Source organism: Mangifera indica, chromosome 17, assembly GCF_011075055.1.
Source record: "Mangifera indica cultivar Alphonso chromosome 17, CATAS_Mindica_2.1, whole genome shotgun sequence".
In the NCBI taxonomy this organism is placed as follows: domain Eukaryota; kingdom Viridiplantae; phylum Streptophyta; class Magnoliopsida; order Sapindales; family Anacardiaceae; genus Mangifera; species Mangifera indica.
The window spans coordinates 2,994,954-3,010,160 of NC_058153.1; the positions used below are offsets into that span (position 1 = coordinate 2,994,954).

At 35.8% G+C, this 15,207-nt stretch overlaps 2 protein-coding genes across 2 annotated transcripts; both read right to left on the bottom strand.

Annotated features, from left to right (window-relative positions):
• Positions 1–145: 145 nt before the first annotated feature.
• Positions 146–6,004, bottom strand: LOC123200343 (protein tesmin/TSO1-like CXC 5). Its single transcript, XM_044615506.1, has 8 exons — positions 5,339–6,004; positions 4,769–4,876; positions 3,607–3,784; positions 2,741–3,100; positions 2,412–2,512; positions 2,239–2,333; positions 1,259–1,678; positions 146–793 (listed from the first exon to the last, which is right to left on the bottom strand). The coding sequence occupies exons 1-8, from the start codon at positions 5,584–5,586 to the stop codon at positions 534–536; spliced, it is 1,770 nt and encodes a 589-aa protein (XP_044471441.1). The 5' UTR covers positions 5,587–6,004; the 3' UTR covers positions 146–533.
• A 1,978-nt stretch (positions 6,005–7,982) lies between these two features.
• LOC123200618 (histone-lysine N-methyltransferase SETD1A) lies at positions 7,983–12,597 on the bottom strand. Its single transcript, XM_044615898.1, has 3 exons — positions 12,291–12,597; positions 9,346–9,649; positions 7,983–8,826 (listed from the first exon to the last, which is right to left on the bottom strand). The coding sequence occupies exons 1-3, from the start codon at positions 12,484–12,486 to the stop codon at positions 8,226–8,228; spliced, it is 1,101 nt and encodes a 366-aa protein (XP_044471833.1). The 5' UTR covers positions 12,487–12,597; the 3' UTR covers positions 7,983–8,225.
• Positions 12,598–15,207: the final 2,610 nt, after the last annotated feature.

A 15,207-nucleotide genomic window follows, 5' to 3' on the forward strand; every position in this document is an offset into this window, starting at 1 on the left:
ACAAAAATAAATGAAATAATAAAATTTTCAAAAAGAAAATTTGAGTTCAAATCTTGCCACTCAGTACATTTGATTATTGTATTCTAAATTTACACTTCAAACAATATGGGTGGATCCCCAATTACCAAAAATAAAAACAAAAATATTGCAACAGACTGGAATTAAGTTACGTATTCCAAGAAAAATTATGGAAATTGTTCTTTCTCTTTGTTCCCCTTAATAGGGTAAATGGAGGATCAAGTAACTTCCTAGCATCTACAAGTACAATCTATAATGGCCATCGGTATGTAATATTGTAAATATCATTCATCTGCATGTTAGATTCCAATAATGGTGGAAGATAAAATTTTGATTTTGAAAATAATATTAATAACTTAAGAAATAAATCAGATCACGGTAACTTCCAACAATGAGGCCCGATGAGGCCCGATGCTTTCTCGGGGACTGCATTGAGGAGGCCGGATTGAACAATGGTTTAGTATAACAGACATGGAGTGTATACCTCTGGCCGATCTGCAGTGTTAGTATCCTTTTTACATCTTGTTTTCTGTCTTAGTTTTAGTATCATTATCTCCAGGAAGAACTGCAATCCTCGGTAAATCGTGATTTGAGGTGGCAACTTTGGTAGTAACCATCTGAGATGTTTTGGCTGTAGGTGGACCAAATGATTTTGGAACACCATTGTTGACAGATGCCTGATGATTCCCCGTTTCTGTTCTTCCATTTGGTATGCCATTGCTCGGAGCATCTTTTTGATTCCCTAAATCAGTTCTGGCTAATGAGTACTTTGTTTCTGTAAAGAATAATGGAAAGGCATCGGTTAATTCCCTGCAAGTAAAGTGTCAGAAAACATGAAAGCACAAACAATGTACCTAAACTTGGGCAAAAATGATAAAATATTACTATGTGATTAAGAGATTTTAAATTAAAAATAAATTAATACCTAATCATATAATGAAAAGTTATCCTTTGTTCTCAAGTTTGTACATATTATTTGTGTGCAAAGTACTACTTACAATATTTAGACCATGCTAAACTCCGATGCTAGTTATAATTAACCAACTCCACTACCTCCACAATCAAGAAGTTCCAGACCATACAATTGACCAGGAGAGAAAAAATGTGCTGGGCGATTTTTTTAAACCAATTGTGTAATTTCAGCCAGCCCTTGCAATCACAAAAATTTGAAAAAAAAAAAGAGAGAATAATTTTTTTTACGAAAAAAAAAAAAAGAGAGAAAGGAGAATGAGAAACTTGCCTTTTATTTCGCCAAAGGTGATAAGCCTATTAAGACAATCACGAAACTTCATTAAAACAATCCTTTCCTGCTCTGCATAAACCTCAGTTATGCCTTGTCCATAACACAACTGTGTAGATGAGTTGCAGCCATGTCCAGCTAGCCGACTAGGAGAAGAGGCTCCCATGAATGTTGTATCTTGTTCATCACACATTAATGCCAGAGTTCCTGGAGACATTGGCCTTCCCTTCAGCATATCAGCACTATCTGAATTGGAATCTTCTGGGCCAACTTTATCAGCCTGGTTTGCACTTGAACAATCATCAGTCACAGTTCTCCCAACATCTGAATCTTTCTCGGTTTTTATCCTGTCTTGAGTTGATGCAGCGAAGCGAGTTGATGTTTGATCTTCAGCCTGCTTTTCTGTTGCATCTCTTTGGTCTAGAAGAATTCAAAGTTGACAAAAAAAAGTCTATTAACAAATATATTCAAAAGGTATCTACAGAAACTTATGCACATGCAGGACTATTATCCTGAGTCAACGGTTCAACATTTTAGATGTGAGTAGATATTGGAAAACATTAATTCCTTCAATAGACCAAAACATGCCAGATCTGGGACAAGAGAACCTGCTAAACTGAATTACAATACCCAGACTCAATGAGAATGGAGCAAAAATCCTTTACATCTCCGGTTAAATCCTCCAAGCACGTAGCAAGAAATCATATACATAGCCACCGAAAAAAAAAAAAAAAACGAAACAAACAACCTGCTACTCAAAGAAAAATGAGTTCAAATAAAAAAATCAACTGAACAATTCTTTTATGTGCTTTATGTGCAGACAAGGGAAAGAAATGCCTTCAAAACAGGTCTAAAATTCAAAAGATTTTAAAACAGGTCAAATATAAGATTGCACTGTCCTTGTTGCATTAAAGATCTAATTATGTATTAGTTTAATACAACTGTGAGATGATAACTTTTAAGAGTTTTGCACAGATTACCTTCAAGTGCCTTTGCACCTTCTTCTGATACAACCACCAAAACTGAGCAAAGTTCCTTCAAATCCTGTGGTTGGATAATGTCTGCTAAGAGAGACCTTGAACCATAACATACATATAAGCTTTGATAACAAGCATGTTAAAGATATCTTTGTTCCAAAGAAACATAGATATACCTATATGTAATTTTCGATGGGCCTATTGCTGCAGTGTTACCAGCACGGGTGACAGGAATAGAAGATAAGGTTGAGGACACAGATGCTCGAATATGGTTTGCCTAAAAGTAAAAAAAGAGAAAATGCAGCTTATATTACCATTATTAGCTTAGAAATCACTGCCTGAAAAAAAACCCATGAGTATTCTATCTTAAGCAACACAAATCAGCACAAAATGACATTAACAGACTTGAGATCCGTACACAACATTTTAGCAATAGGAACATTCGATAATTTTCTACAAAAACAGTCCAAGTAAACTAAGTAATATATGCCAATATAAAAGCTACCTGTTGAAAATGTCCAAGCCTGTGCATTGATAGATCCTTGGCTGTTGACTCAAAGAAGAGATCCTGGCCTTTTCTCTTTTTAGCTACAGGTGGAGATGCATAGCCAGACGAACCAATAGCCCCAGTTATGGCAGCATTTGCTGCCTGCTGAATGTACACCATGTTGTTGGAATGATCTCCATGAAAGAGAGCTTGTCTCTCTTCACTTCCTTCAAAGTTCTTGCAGTCCATACATTTACAGTTTTCAGAGCAGAGAATGTTAGCTTGAAAGCATTCACAGTACTTTTTAAGACACCCTGATTTCTTGCAGTGGCATCCCTTGTTGTGCTTTCCCAGCATTAAAACTTCCCCTGTTTCCTCCTATAATGATTTGAATAGGTCCTTATATTTATCAACAACAGCAAGAAAATAGTGCACATGCTAATAGCAATGGTGCATGAAGCTGAACGCAAGCCAAACAAATACAAACCATCTATATATAGAATAATAATGCACTTGCAAACATTTGCTTCAATAGAATAATATAACTTTTGAACATAATAATACACCTTTTCTCCTTTCACTAAGCAAAACTATTTCAATGAAGATTTTCTGAGTTTGAACTAAAGTACAAATGATACAGAGTTCAGGGGTGTTATGTATAGCTGCTAGGCTGTGCCACAAAAAAAAAAAAAGCAATCATGCCTAAACATGTTAAACAAAGGCCTAAAAAATTTGACAACTTCATTGGATTAAACTAATTTAGACAATAAGCAATTAAAGCTTAATCAACATTACACAAACTACAAGGTGATCTCAGCATTTCATAAATGAGATTAATAGACAGTATTTCACAGAAAATTAGTACATAAAGTTGGCTCACATACCCTACTATCCTGTGTTCCATGTGGGCTGCTAGCTATTTTTGGCCTGAATGCATTTGGATTACGCTCTAAAGTGGCATCAACAGCTTCTCGCCTAGCAGCTTCATTTCCAACATTATTATGACAATTTACACAATTGCATCCATCACAATAAATTCCAGAGGCAAAGCACTCACAGTACCTGTTACATAGAAATATTATCTAAATATCAGTAAACAAAATTGCATCAAATAGGAAGCAACCATTTCTCTGCAGACAGTTCTTAGACAATTGACATTGGCAGGGAGACACAAACACCAAATACACAGACAAGTTAGCAATGAGATAATCTTTTTTCCTCTGGTAAGTAATAATATTCTTGCACATGAAAAGAACAAAACTGATGGGACAAACCTAGTACATGGAAAATATAACAAGGGACACAAGTCAATGAAATATACAAGAAACACATATAATCCTCGAGCTGAATAGCAAAAATGGTCTCAATTTCTCCTGATCTAACTCTAACCAATAACTAACTCAAGCCTCAGAAGAATTATTATACTTCAAATGTTTTCAAAAGGCGTTAATATTTCATTTCATAAAAAATGGTTCAAAGAACTATATTATGAAATGAGTTTAAAAAGAAATAGCACAAAAAGATTCCTAAACTTACAGTCATTCCACCCCAACTGAACATTTCATGCTCACCTGATCATCTGATATGATTCAATAAACCCATAACTTGAGACAAAATGAATGGATATTGAATAACACATATACGCAAGACCACACAGACAGGTAAATGGGGAAGGATGGGAAAAATAGAAGTGCATTTTAGTACCTCAACAGTAAATCTGTAAGAAACTATACTTTTGTTTTCATGGAAATAAATCATTACCTAATAAGTTAATTTATTCCATTTAAGGACCTCTAAAGTTTCACATAAACATCTAACGTCTTGAACAGGAGGAGAAAAAAGGGACAAACAAATACCCTGCTTTGATCACCAAAAATTCATGACAAAACAGCAACGTCAACCAATGACTCAAAAAGCAAAATTGGACCACAGCTCCAAATCAAACGGGGAAGAGTAGCAATTTAAAAGCAGTTTCCATAAAATATATATACACCCATCAATGATGCTCCTTCATATACAAAATGCACTGAGAGGTGAGATACTCACAACTTCAAGCAACGTGAATGTTTACAGTTACACTGCTTTTGCTTCTTTGGAGTACTCTCTTTGACATCAACATTGGGTCTTGGTCTTGATTTTGGGGATTCGGGTCTTCTGGAGAAAGAAAAAGTACTGTTAAACAAAATTGATGCATGTACTTCAAACTTCCATATAAAGTTTTGCCACAATTCCATATTTGTACAGTAATTTTGCGTTGGAAATTTTAGGTTCGTGATATATATTCGCTAACAAATTAAAAGCAATGATAACTTCTTTAAAATTAACTAGCGCCAACCATAGAGGAAATCAGTTGAGATTCAACAAGTAAATTCAACAGTACAAACCTCACTCAAATCTACCATTCAATTTCAATATAACCCAAAAAGAAGAAACTCAAAAAATTGAGAGGATAAATGAAGAAATTTGTAAAGTGTAGAATGAACTAAGTAACAACTGAAAGAGAGCAGTCAAACCTAACCTCTCACAACATAACACTGAGAAGAAGCAGATAGTACAAATAATCAGAAAGCTCATACTCCAAATAACCAATTTTGATAAAAGATTTTCAAAACTTACACAACCCTCACTGCTGGCTGAGTGGTAAGCGTGGAAGGTGGCACAGGTGGCGCAACAGTTTCCGGCTGCGGTTGAGTAATCGGCGTCACGGCTTGCGGCTGTGGATGCTCAGGCAAAACCACAGTTCCAAAACCGGCGGTGAAATCGAGCTGTCTAGCGAGCTTCTTTGTCGGAAAATCACCGGCGCCGCCTTGCGTATCCGATTGCACTTTTTTTGGAGGGAATTCGCCTCCCTCACCCTCCCCCATTAAATTTTCAAAAAAATCACTTTTTATTTATTAAAAAGAACCAATCTTTTGAAGCTCAATCCAACAATCACACTCCAATCAACCCACAAATTTCACAAAATCAACACTTATTAACGAAATTTCAGATCCAAAAACCAATTCGACACCTGTTCGATATCAGATTACAAACAGAATATGTAACTGCTCAGCTCGGTATTGCCACCGATGATTTCCTTTAAAACAAAAAATATATGAAATCGGGAGCAACTCGATGCGCGTAAACGGAGTGAAAGAGAGACACCGTAGAGGAAAAACTGTAGAGAGATGGAATTCGGTACAGTGATTGCTGTGAAAAAAGGAAAAGGAAGGAACCAAGAAGAGCTAAAGGTATTAGTTGTTGTTCTGTCTCCCCTCCCTCTCTTCTGAGATGTTTTGAAATTTCAATTTTTGTGTATATTGAAGGGTGAGATTCGCTTCTTTTTTTAATCGGACGGTGTATCTTTGAAAGAAAATATCATACGGTGGAAATTCATAGGAATGTGCTGTGGTGAGTTGCTGACCGTCGAAATACATGAATGATTTACCGAAGTTATTCGCGTTAACAGGGGAAATCTACAGTGTCTCAAGTGTACAGAAAGTGGGAAATCTAGTAGAGTTTATCGATAATGTGTTGGGACGGGAGACCTTGATTTTAGGTCAAAAGATAATTCCCACCCAAGGGTTAACAACTTTTAAACCCATAGAGTTTCAAAAATTTCAATACTTATTTATAAATTATTAAATTTAACAAAAATAGTTAGTTATAAAGAATAAAATTATGCGATAAAGAGACGAAAAAAATTTATCTTCATTTGATTGATAAATTGATATCGAACAAATTTTTTGATGTCGATCTATCGATCGAATAAAGATGAATTCTCTTCATTCAATTGAAAAAACAAAGACAATGAATCATCTATCTCTTTATCGGACAAAAATAGTTAATTTTCATCCAATAAAACTATTATTGTGAAAGGTTATCTACGAGAGAAGAAGATGGTGAGAAGGTAAGTCAACTGATGGTAGAAATAGACTTTGATCACAAGAGAAAGAAGAAAAAACTTTAAGGAGAAAAGTAAAATTTTCAAACTTTTGGATGGGGGAAAAGTTGTTAGTTTTTTAAACTAAGAAAGAAAAATGATATAAACTTATAAGATTTTAGAGTTTAGTGATAAAATAATGATTTTGCACTATATAACTAATGGTTTTGATTAAATTTAACAACCAATAGGGGGGTGTTTAGATTTTTTAAACCTACCAATATACATTTGGAAATACACTAAACCTTGGGTGGGAATAAGTCTTTTGGCTTTGTTTTTAATCACAATAAAACACACACACATATATATGACCAAATTTCAAATTTAATTACAAAAATCCCTCAGGCCAACCTTTTAAAAGCCCTATGTTGGTCACAAAACAAAAACCGAATTGGTTCATATAACTTTTAAAAATCTCATTTTCTCCTTTTCTCACTCACATTTGAACATTGTAATATAAAATAAAGAAAGAAAGTTTGTTACATCTAACTATTTATACAAATGATTAATTTTTAGTTTTATTTATATAATGATAATTGATTTTCTAAATTAGAATTGCATTTCTTAAACACGTGTGATTGGAGGAATATGTGTGACATGTGGGGTCTTATTGACATTTTACAATACACAGTTCGTGGGGTTTCACTATTTTATTGCATGGAACCTTAGTGATTTTTTACTATGCAAAACGTATAGGAAGGCTTATTAATATTACACTATAATAAAAATATGTGTATAATTTTATACATAAATAATAACATATTATCATATAATTAAATAATATTTTATATTTAATTTTTAATTGTTTAATCATATAATAATATATAATTATTTATACATACAAATTATATATATAATACTATTTTTATACTATGCATGATTGCTATGTTGGGGGTCAGGGGGGTGTAATATTTTACGGCGTCGGGCCCTTTCCGGTGCCATTAAACGTATCAATTTACCCCACCACCCATTACTCATGTCTATGGCAAATTTCCCTTAACCCTCCACTCTCACCTGCTTCCACCATATGTGACGGTGGAAGCAAATCACACATGGTGAAAATCTGATTTTCATGTCCAATTTAACCATTAATTGATTCTAACCAGCAAAAATGTTCACAAAACTTAACCCAAAAAAATATAAACTGAAAGGTTTAAAATATTACATCTATGACAACTTCGTTTACGTTGAAACTTAAGTAAATCTCTACATCTTAAATAATAGAAGATGAAGATGAACAATTTCATAATCGTTTTCCCTATATTTGTGCAAAAGTCTGACAAAGAGCTTGAGTCGACAAAAGGTTAGTATGTGCAACATTATGGTTTCTATGCAATATGATAAGGAACATGCAATTTTGATTGAGACTGAAAACTGGAATGAGTGAAGCCGCAGCATCTACAGTGTAAGCGGTTTTATCCTTATGCTAAAACTGCCAACATTTTGTCCAATAATGGAAAGAAATTTTGATCGTATTGAATTGTTAAAGCCTCGCAATATTATCATGGAAACTTGTAATGAAAAACAAAGCACTTCAGTCCTAAGTTGTCCTCTAGCCTCTAATTTTTTTTCACATCCATGCTAATATGCATCTCCAATTCGGTCACGCCCTCCGCCTCTTCGATGATCATCTCGACCTCGTTCCATGTACATATCTCTACGATAGTCTTTTGGTGGAGGTGCACCTCTAATTGGAGATCTGCTCCTCTCTCGCACATCTCGTCCCCATCGCCCACGGTGAGGAGGAACTGGTGCAACTGGAGGGGGAGAGGGTACCCGTCTATCGTACCTTTTCCTTTCGTTGAAGTTGTCCCTTCCACGGTCTCTATGGCCCCAATCCATAGGTAGCATTGGCTTGTTCCTCCCTCGGTAACCATCATCTGGGAAATCAAGTTGATCCCTCCGCATGTGATCAGAAAACCTGCCTTCATGCCGAGAAGGTGGTGGTCCACCAGCTCCAAACTCTCTAGGACCATGGCCATCCCTGCCCCAACCACGAGGAGGCGACCTATAGCCATTGCCAGGGGAAATATCCACAGGTGGAGCAAGAAATCGCCTAGGAGGAGGTGGAGGTGGTGGTGGAGGGCCAGGATAACCCCTTCTAGGACTTCCACCAGGTGCATAGCGGAATCTCTTGCAATTGTTACAATACTCTCGCCTGGCAAAGTTCAGGTTGCCGCATCTGCAACATGGAAAACATAATGAGAAAATGAAGAAGAATGTAAGATTTGATGCTTGCAACTCATCAGTCACAGTATTTACCAATGGGGTTTGATGAAACCAAATACCATATCAGCATTAGGTCAAATTTCCTGTTGGGAGAAAAAAAGGGTAAAAAAGAGCAATGTAACTTTAACTCACGAAGTTCTCAAAAAGGTAAAGATTTCTAACTCTGTTCCAATCATAATGATTGAAGAAACTCTCTCCAAATAATGTAAAAGGGCTCAGAAAGTACCAACAATTAGTAAGAGGAGCTTTAAACCTAGGATCCAGCAAGGTGAAAATCAATGTAACCCTCCAATTAAAATAAATCATAAATAACACCATCCTCTCTCATAAAACACAACAAATAAAGACCAAACAGAGCTTGGGACAAGATTACAAGAAATTATGGAATCTAAAGGAGTACATAGAAATTAAGGGAAGAAAAAAACTAGTCAATTGAAAAGAAATCCAGGGCCAAAAGTAAACACAGACTTACGCAGGATCAGGGCAAATCCAGTCTCCTTCCCGTGGTCGCACATTTGGATTATTTCGATTCATGCCTTCACCTCTCAAAGGCCCAGGACCAGGTGCAGGTCCATCAAAACCTCTGCCAAAAGGTCTGCCAGCACCCCTTCCTCGAGAATAAGGTGGTGAAGGGTCTCGATATCTACCATGATCCTTTCCACTGCCAAATTCGCGGCTGCGCAGCATACCCCCAGAATGATCAAAATTAGAGCCATATCGATGATCTGCATCCCGACGCCGTACAGGAGAAACAGAACCTGCACGAGTTCTATATCCTGGAAAAAAACCGCGGTAAAGTCTACAGATAAGCAAACCCAAACCGAGCAGAGAAAAATAATGGATGCAAATTTGTATTTATGATGCCTGAAGATCACCTATCCATGATAACTGTCAAATGACCCAATCAACAAAGTTTGCAATTGCAGTTACCACCACTCAGACCATCTTCTCTAATAACAGTACAAAAAAGATATTATGCCCATGGAAAAGAGTGAAAATATCACTTCGTTAGAGCCTTTTGTTACTTTTAACAAATAGTGCACAGTACCAGTAAATAACTGCTGGATAGGCAAGTCAAATGATGATTACTTGTACTTACCACATATGATAACCACCCAGTCCTCATAAAACAAAACAGGCCCAGCATTTCAACATTAAAGAGCCAAATCCATCTATCTTGTAAACCGTTATCAGCTTAATATAACATGTCTAACCTAAACGTATCAGATTTATAACCCCAAATCCAGAATGTGGAGGAACCATATTTAGCACAAAACGAGCTAGTAATTATGAAGATAACTTTGTCCACAACCGATGACAGTGGATAAAAAGACAGATATAAGCCTAAAAATAACAACCAACAGCGAAACCAAAACCCCAGTGCAAATTTATTCCAAAACCTTCAACTGAAACCGAACCTTCAATGAGCAGCAAAACCAACAGGATGAGCCATACAGGTAAGCAACCACCAAAAACAGCATTATATCAAAAAACAACCAGCTACCAAATCATTCACTTGTTCTCAGAAACACCCCAGCACATTGTTAAAACCAAATACCCAAAAAATACAACTCAGAAGCAACACAATTTAAACAATTCCAATCAAAACCAAGGGTACAATCGCTCAAAACATGCACTGTAAGAAGCCAGAGGACTACTGATTTGTCATTATTGTAGGAGAACTAACAATCACTTCTACAACATAACTGAAAACTTGAAAGAACTGATTACCCAAAAAAAAGGGTCAACCAATAGTTTAAGAGACCATCAGGAATTCTCTGTATCAATTCACCAGCTGAGATACAGAAAACACTTAAAACAACTTAAGGCATAATAACATGTTTGATTATACTTACCATGGAGCAATCCAACTCAACCCTATTTTAACCATTAATGGATACAAGGAAAGAAAATGTAACTGGCCCAATTAAACCATTAATTATCATAAGGACAATCCCAAACCACAAATCTGCATGAGGACAGCTAAAAATTTTAAATTACCACCAGGAAGTCTTACATGTTTCCATAAACTAAAGAACTGATGACATGTGAAGACCAGCAGAAAGCATCGAATCATGATGAAATGTCGGCTTCACAGCATAACCAGCAGCAACCCAGAGCATTTTCCATCATATTTGTGGGCCCCAATACACTAATGCCCCAACACACTAATATTGGTAATCTGACACTTCAATGAACCACGCCATACAACAATCTCATCTCAATTGTACACCTTAAGGGAAAATCACTCCCAAAGTGTGATTTACATCTTTCCAAATTGGAAACTCCATATCAATTGAAACCAACGTTATAGTCATTATTCCCACAGGATTCATAACCAATCCACATTATAACAGCTTTGTCATGAACTGAACAAGCACTTATTTTTTGTGTTGCAGCATCCAAGATTCATACAGAATGCACAAAATCCATTGGTGGAATGCCCAAAATAAATTACCCAAAATAAAAAAATCAATTTCACCCAGGTCATGATCCAAGACTGCACTCACACCATGATGCCTTCCTCAAGACCCAAGTTCTTGCAGGCAACATTCAAAGCTGTAACACATAATAGCCAAATTTATTCACAGTTTGACACTCCATAACTGGTGGTAGATCGACATGCTCGATATGCAACACATGGCATGGAAAAGTAGGTCACTAGCACAAAAAATTAAGAAAATACAATTCTAAGTCATGCTTTCAAACTTACTCGCAATATTCTAGAAACGATAGAAAATATCATGCTGGGGGGAAGAATAGTAATCAGAAATGTGTCTGATCAAATATATAATAGAGCACATAAATGCTACCATTTCAAAATTCCAGCATGATTTGTGATAACAGAAACTATTCAATCTTACTATAATACGTACTAAGGGGGGCACCTAAAACTGCATCTGTAGAACATCCAAATGCCGCCTAACAGGTGTGCTCGCTACCAGACACCTTTTATCATTCTATGAAAGAGAAGTTCAGTTTAAACAAAACGTAAATAAGGGGAGAAGGCATACTCCTCCAGAAAATTATAATAAGCTGTAACCTGAGTTTTATGAAGGCCATTCTCTCATTATACAAAACGCACGCACCTGAACTCACCAAATTATTGTTGTTTTAAAATCCTAACTTGAACAACATAATAACTATCAAAAACCATGCATCAAGTAGTAGGACAAAGTCTGCCGATCATTCCCAAGCTAGATGCATGTGATAAAGGACTAAAAAACCGTATAAATCTATAATTTAAAAGAAGCATAGTAACATACACACGCGAACCAGATCTAGGCTTTCAAATCGAATTTTGAAATGAAACAGAAAATTCACCATAGCGAAATTGGATCCTCAAAAGAGAAAGAGATTCAACCAATCCAATAAAAGAAAAACAAACGAAACTTAAAAAATTAAGGAGCAACGAACCAGGCTCATCAGGGTAGCGATCGGAGCGATAAGTTGGAGGCGGGTCACGGCGAACTTCACCAGGCTCGTAATCGCTGCCACCACCGCGGCCACCGCCACCGTCACCGCCCCCGTCGCTGACGGAGGGACGTACAACTAGGCTACTGAGTAGCGGTTGATGATACGGCGTTGTTTGGTCCTTGTCTCTAGAACCCATCTATTGGATTTTGTTTTGTCTGTGAATCCGATGAACGCGTGTCTGTTGCCGACACGGGATTTCAATTGCAATGACTCGGCCAGATAACAAAAACCCTAAAGCAATGTACCATTTTTACGTGTCAAATTAGGACAGGGCAACTTATTTCCTGATTCTCAAGTGAGGTCCAACATGTCGGTAAAATGGACAAACTCGTACCCGTTCCTCAGGAAAAAAAAAATTTTAAGGGCAAATGAGTATTTCCCACCCAAGGTTCAGGCTAACCCATGGCTCATCTGTAATTATCAAAAATTTAAATATTTATTTATATGATAAATTTTACTATGAGTATCAAAAATAAAATTGTTATTTATTAAAATATTTAAAAAAAATTATTATATATCTCCTATTTAAGTTTAAAAATTAATAAATTTTCTCATACTTAAAGTTTAAAAAATCAACATTTCTCCTTAAGATTTTTTCAACCATCATTGTCGATAGTTGAAATAACGATGACAACGTTCTCTCTCCCTTCGAGCCTCTTTTTCGATTGCATTTCATTTATGATTATCATCGACTGATAAAGATGAATCGTTCATCTCCAAATGAAGATGCAATTCATTTTATCGGTCGATAATGGTCGAAAATGAAGCGCAACTAAGAGAGACATCGGGAAAGAGGGAAAATGTTGTCTGCAGAGTGCTAAAAATCTTCTAGGGGAAAATGTATGTTTTTCAAAAGACCTGAGGGTTGAAATGTGATAATTTTTTTATTTTTTTAAATATATTTATTAAATAATAATTTTATCCCTAACTGTTATAGTAAAATTTAATAGATAAGTAAAGTATTTAAATTTTTGATAATTAACGGGTAGAAAGTTGAGTTTGCACCAAACCTCGGGTGATAAATAGTCATTTGACCTATTTTAAAAAGCATTTACTCCAATTATTAGTTTTATTACGACTGTTTTCAGGGTTAAATTCAAATTGAGTTTATTTTAGTTCTAGTTTAAACTAGAACGAGTTCAAAATGAACTCAGTTAAGTGAGTCTAAACTTAAAAGTTTAATATTTTTGAGCTATGTTTGAGTTTTAAGAGTATTCAACTCATCAAACTAGTGAACATAAAAATTTGATACAAAACGATGTCATTTTAATCAATATACATTAAAACAGCGTTGTTTTAATAATAAGTTGAACTCAAAGTTTGCAATGAGCTTGAACTCAAATTGAATTCAAATTTGACTTTTTTGAAACAAGTTGAGCTCTTTTGAAGTGAGTTCAAACTCCAACTTGAGCTCAAATCTATATAAATCAAACCGAGTTTGAGTTCTCAAATTTAACCCAATCAGTTTTTCTTGCTCTCTAGTAAATTAATTTTTTTTGCAAAAACATAAAGTTTTCGTACACTGAATTATTAAACTCCAAATTCTCACTCAAATTTTGTTCATTGAAAAAAGATCAAGCTAAATTAGCACATTCTCCCAACACTATTTATTGTATTACCCTTATCAAGTTTTATGGGTAATTTGGTTGGATCCAACCGCCATAATAGCATCAGTAATGTGCGGTCCTATTTATATCTAATCAGGTTGTACCTTAAAAATGTGCAATTTGATACATAGGAATGCCCTTCCATCCTTAACCTTTAACTTGAGAGTAGCCAACATGACTAGCTGGAATTGGAATGTGTAGATTAAATTTCTTAGAGATTCTGAACCCATGAAATGTTTTTGATTATTATTATTTTTTCTTGTCAACTCAGCACTGAACCATCGAGAGGAATTAAACTTTGTGGGTTTGACGCAGACATGGAGTGGAAAAACGACAATATTTGCATTGTTGATGGTGCAATGGCTGGCGGAGGAACAAAAGGGGTTGCGAGGGATCTTGAGAGAGACAGAAACAACTGGCGGTGGCGGTGGTTGTACTCGGTAAATTGACTGAAATTTTGGTCATGTATAACTAAATTTTCAAATATTCGGTGAAAGAAACATTGGCTCCATTTGAATGTACAGGTTACCAAGATGACCTGACACTGCATACAAAGCTGAAAAGCTGGGGTACATTGAAGATTCGTATCCAACTTCAGTTTTCCCTTTCATCAAGGACTCATTGTCTGCTACTGCTGAAATTGGATCTACTTTTTGTGCAAGGTACAAAACTTGTCGATTCTCAAGAGTAGATTTGGGATTTCAGACAGCAAAGATTGCACATTCTTGTACCTGCATGATGGTGAAAACAATTCACCATCTCACAATTGTACTTGAAAAGTATTTCTGCGGCGCCAGTCACCAAATAACTTTGGCAAAATTACTTCCCTGACTTAAGTTTGTTTTCTTTACATGCATGCACGGCTTATCTGTAAGCAACTTCCTGAGAAAAATGAAAATTTTATGCATTTTGTGGGCTAACTCTGTGTTCCGCTGTCCAATCTATGGCAGCGCCCACTCCGTGCTGAGCGGGTGGGACTGAAGAAGGCAACATCTTGAGCTTGTTAGTAGCAATTAAGGGTGTAACGTGCTAACCGTGATCGTTAGACACCAAGTAGTTGTTATTACTAATTAGTGGCTTGGGTTTGTTCCATGAAGAGTCATTTTAGAATTTCCGTGAGAAATATAGTTTTAGTAGAACTTGATTTAATAATAACAACCTAATAAAGATTGGTTTAAAGACAATGATCGCAATATAAAATACATTATTGTTTTATATGAGCATGTAACAAAGATAATAATTTATTAATA

Excerpts from the sequence above, each read along its gene's own strand:
- LOC123200343 (XM_044615506.1), bottom strand. The coding sequence starts at position 5,586 with ATGGGGGAGGGTGAGGGAGGCGAATTCCCTCCAAAAAAAGTGCAATCG. Across the intron at positions 2,513-2,740 it reads GGCTTGGACATTTTCAACAG|GCAAACCATATTCGAGCATC; the intron begins GTAGCTTTTATA and ends TTTTACTTTTAG. Across the intron at positions 2,334-2,411 it reads CCATCGAAAATTACATATAG|GTCTCTCTTAGCAGACATTA; the intron begins GTATATCTATGT and ends TTATGGTTCAAG.
- LOC123200618 (XM_044615898.1), bottom strand. The coding sequence starts at position 12,486 with ATGGGTTCTAGAGACAAGGACCAAACAACGCCGTATCATCAACCGCTA. Across the intron at positions 9,650-12,290 it reads TCGCTACCCTGATGAGCCTG|GATATAGAACTCGTGCAGGT; the intron begins GTTCGTTGCTCC and ends GTTTTTTTCCAG. Across the intron at positions 8,827-9,345 it reads TGGATTTGCCCTGATCCTGC|ATGCGGCAACCTGAACTTTG; the intron begins GTAAGTCTGTGT and ends TCCATGTTGCAG.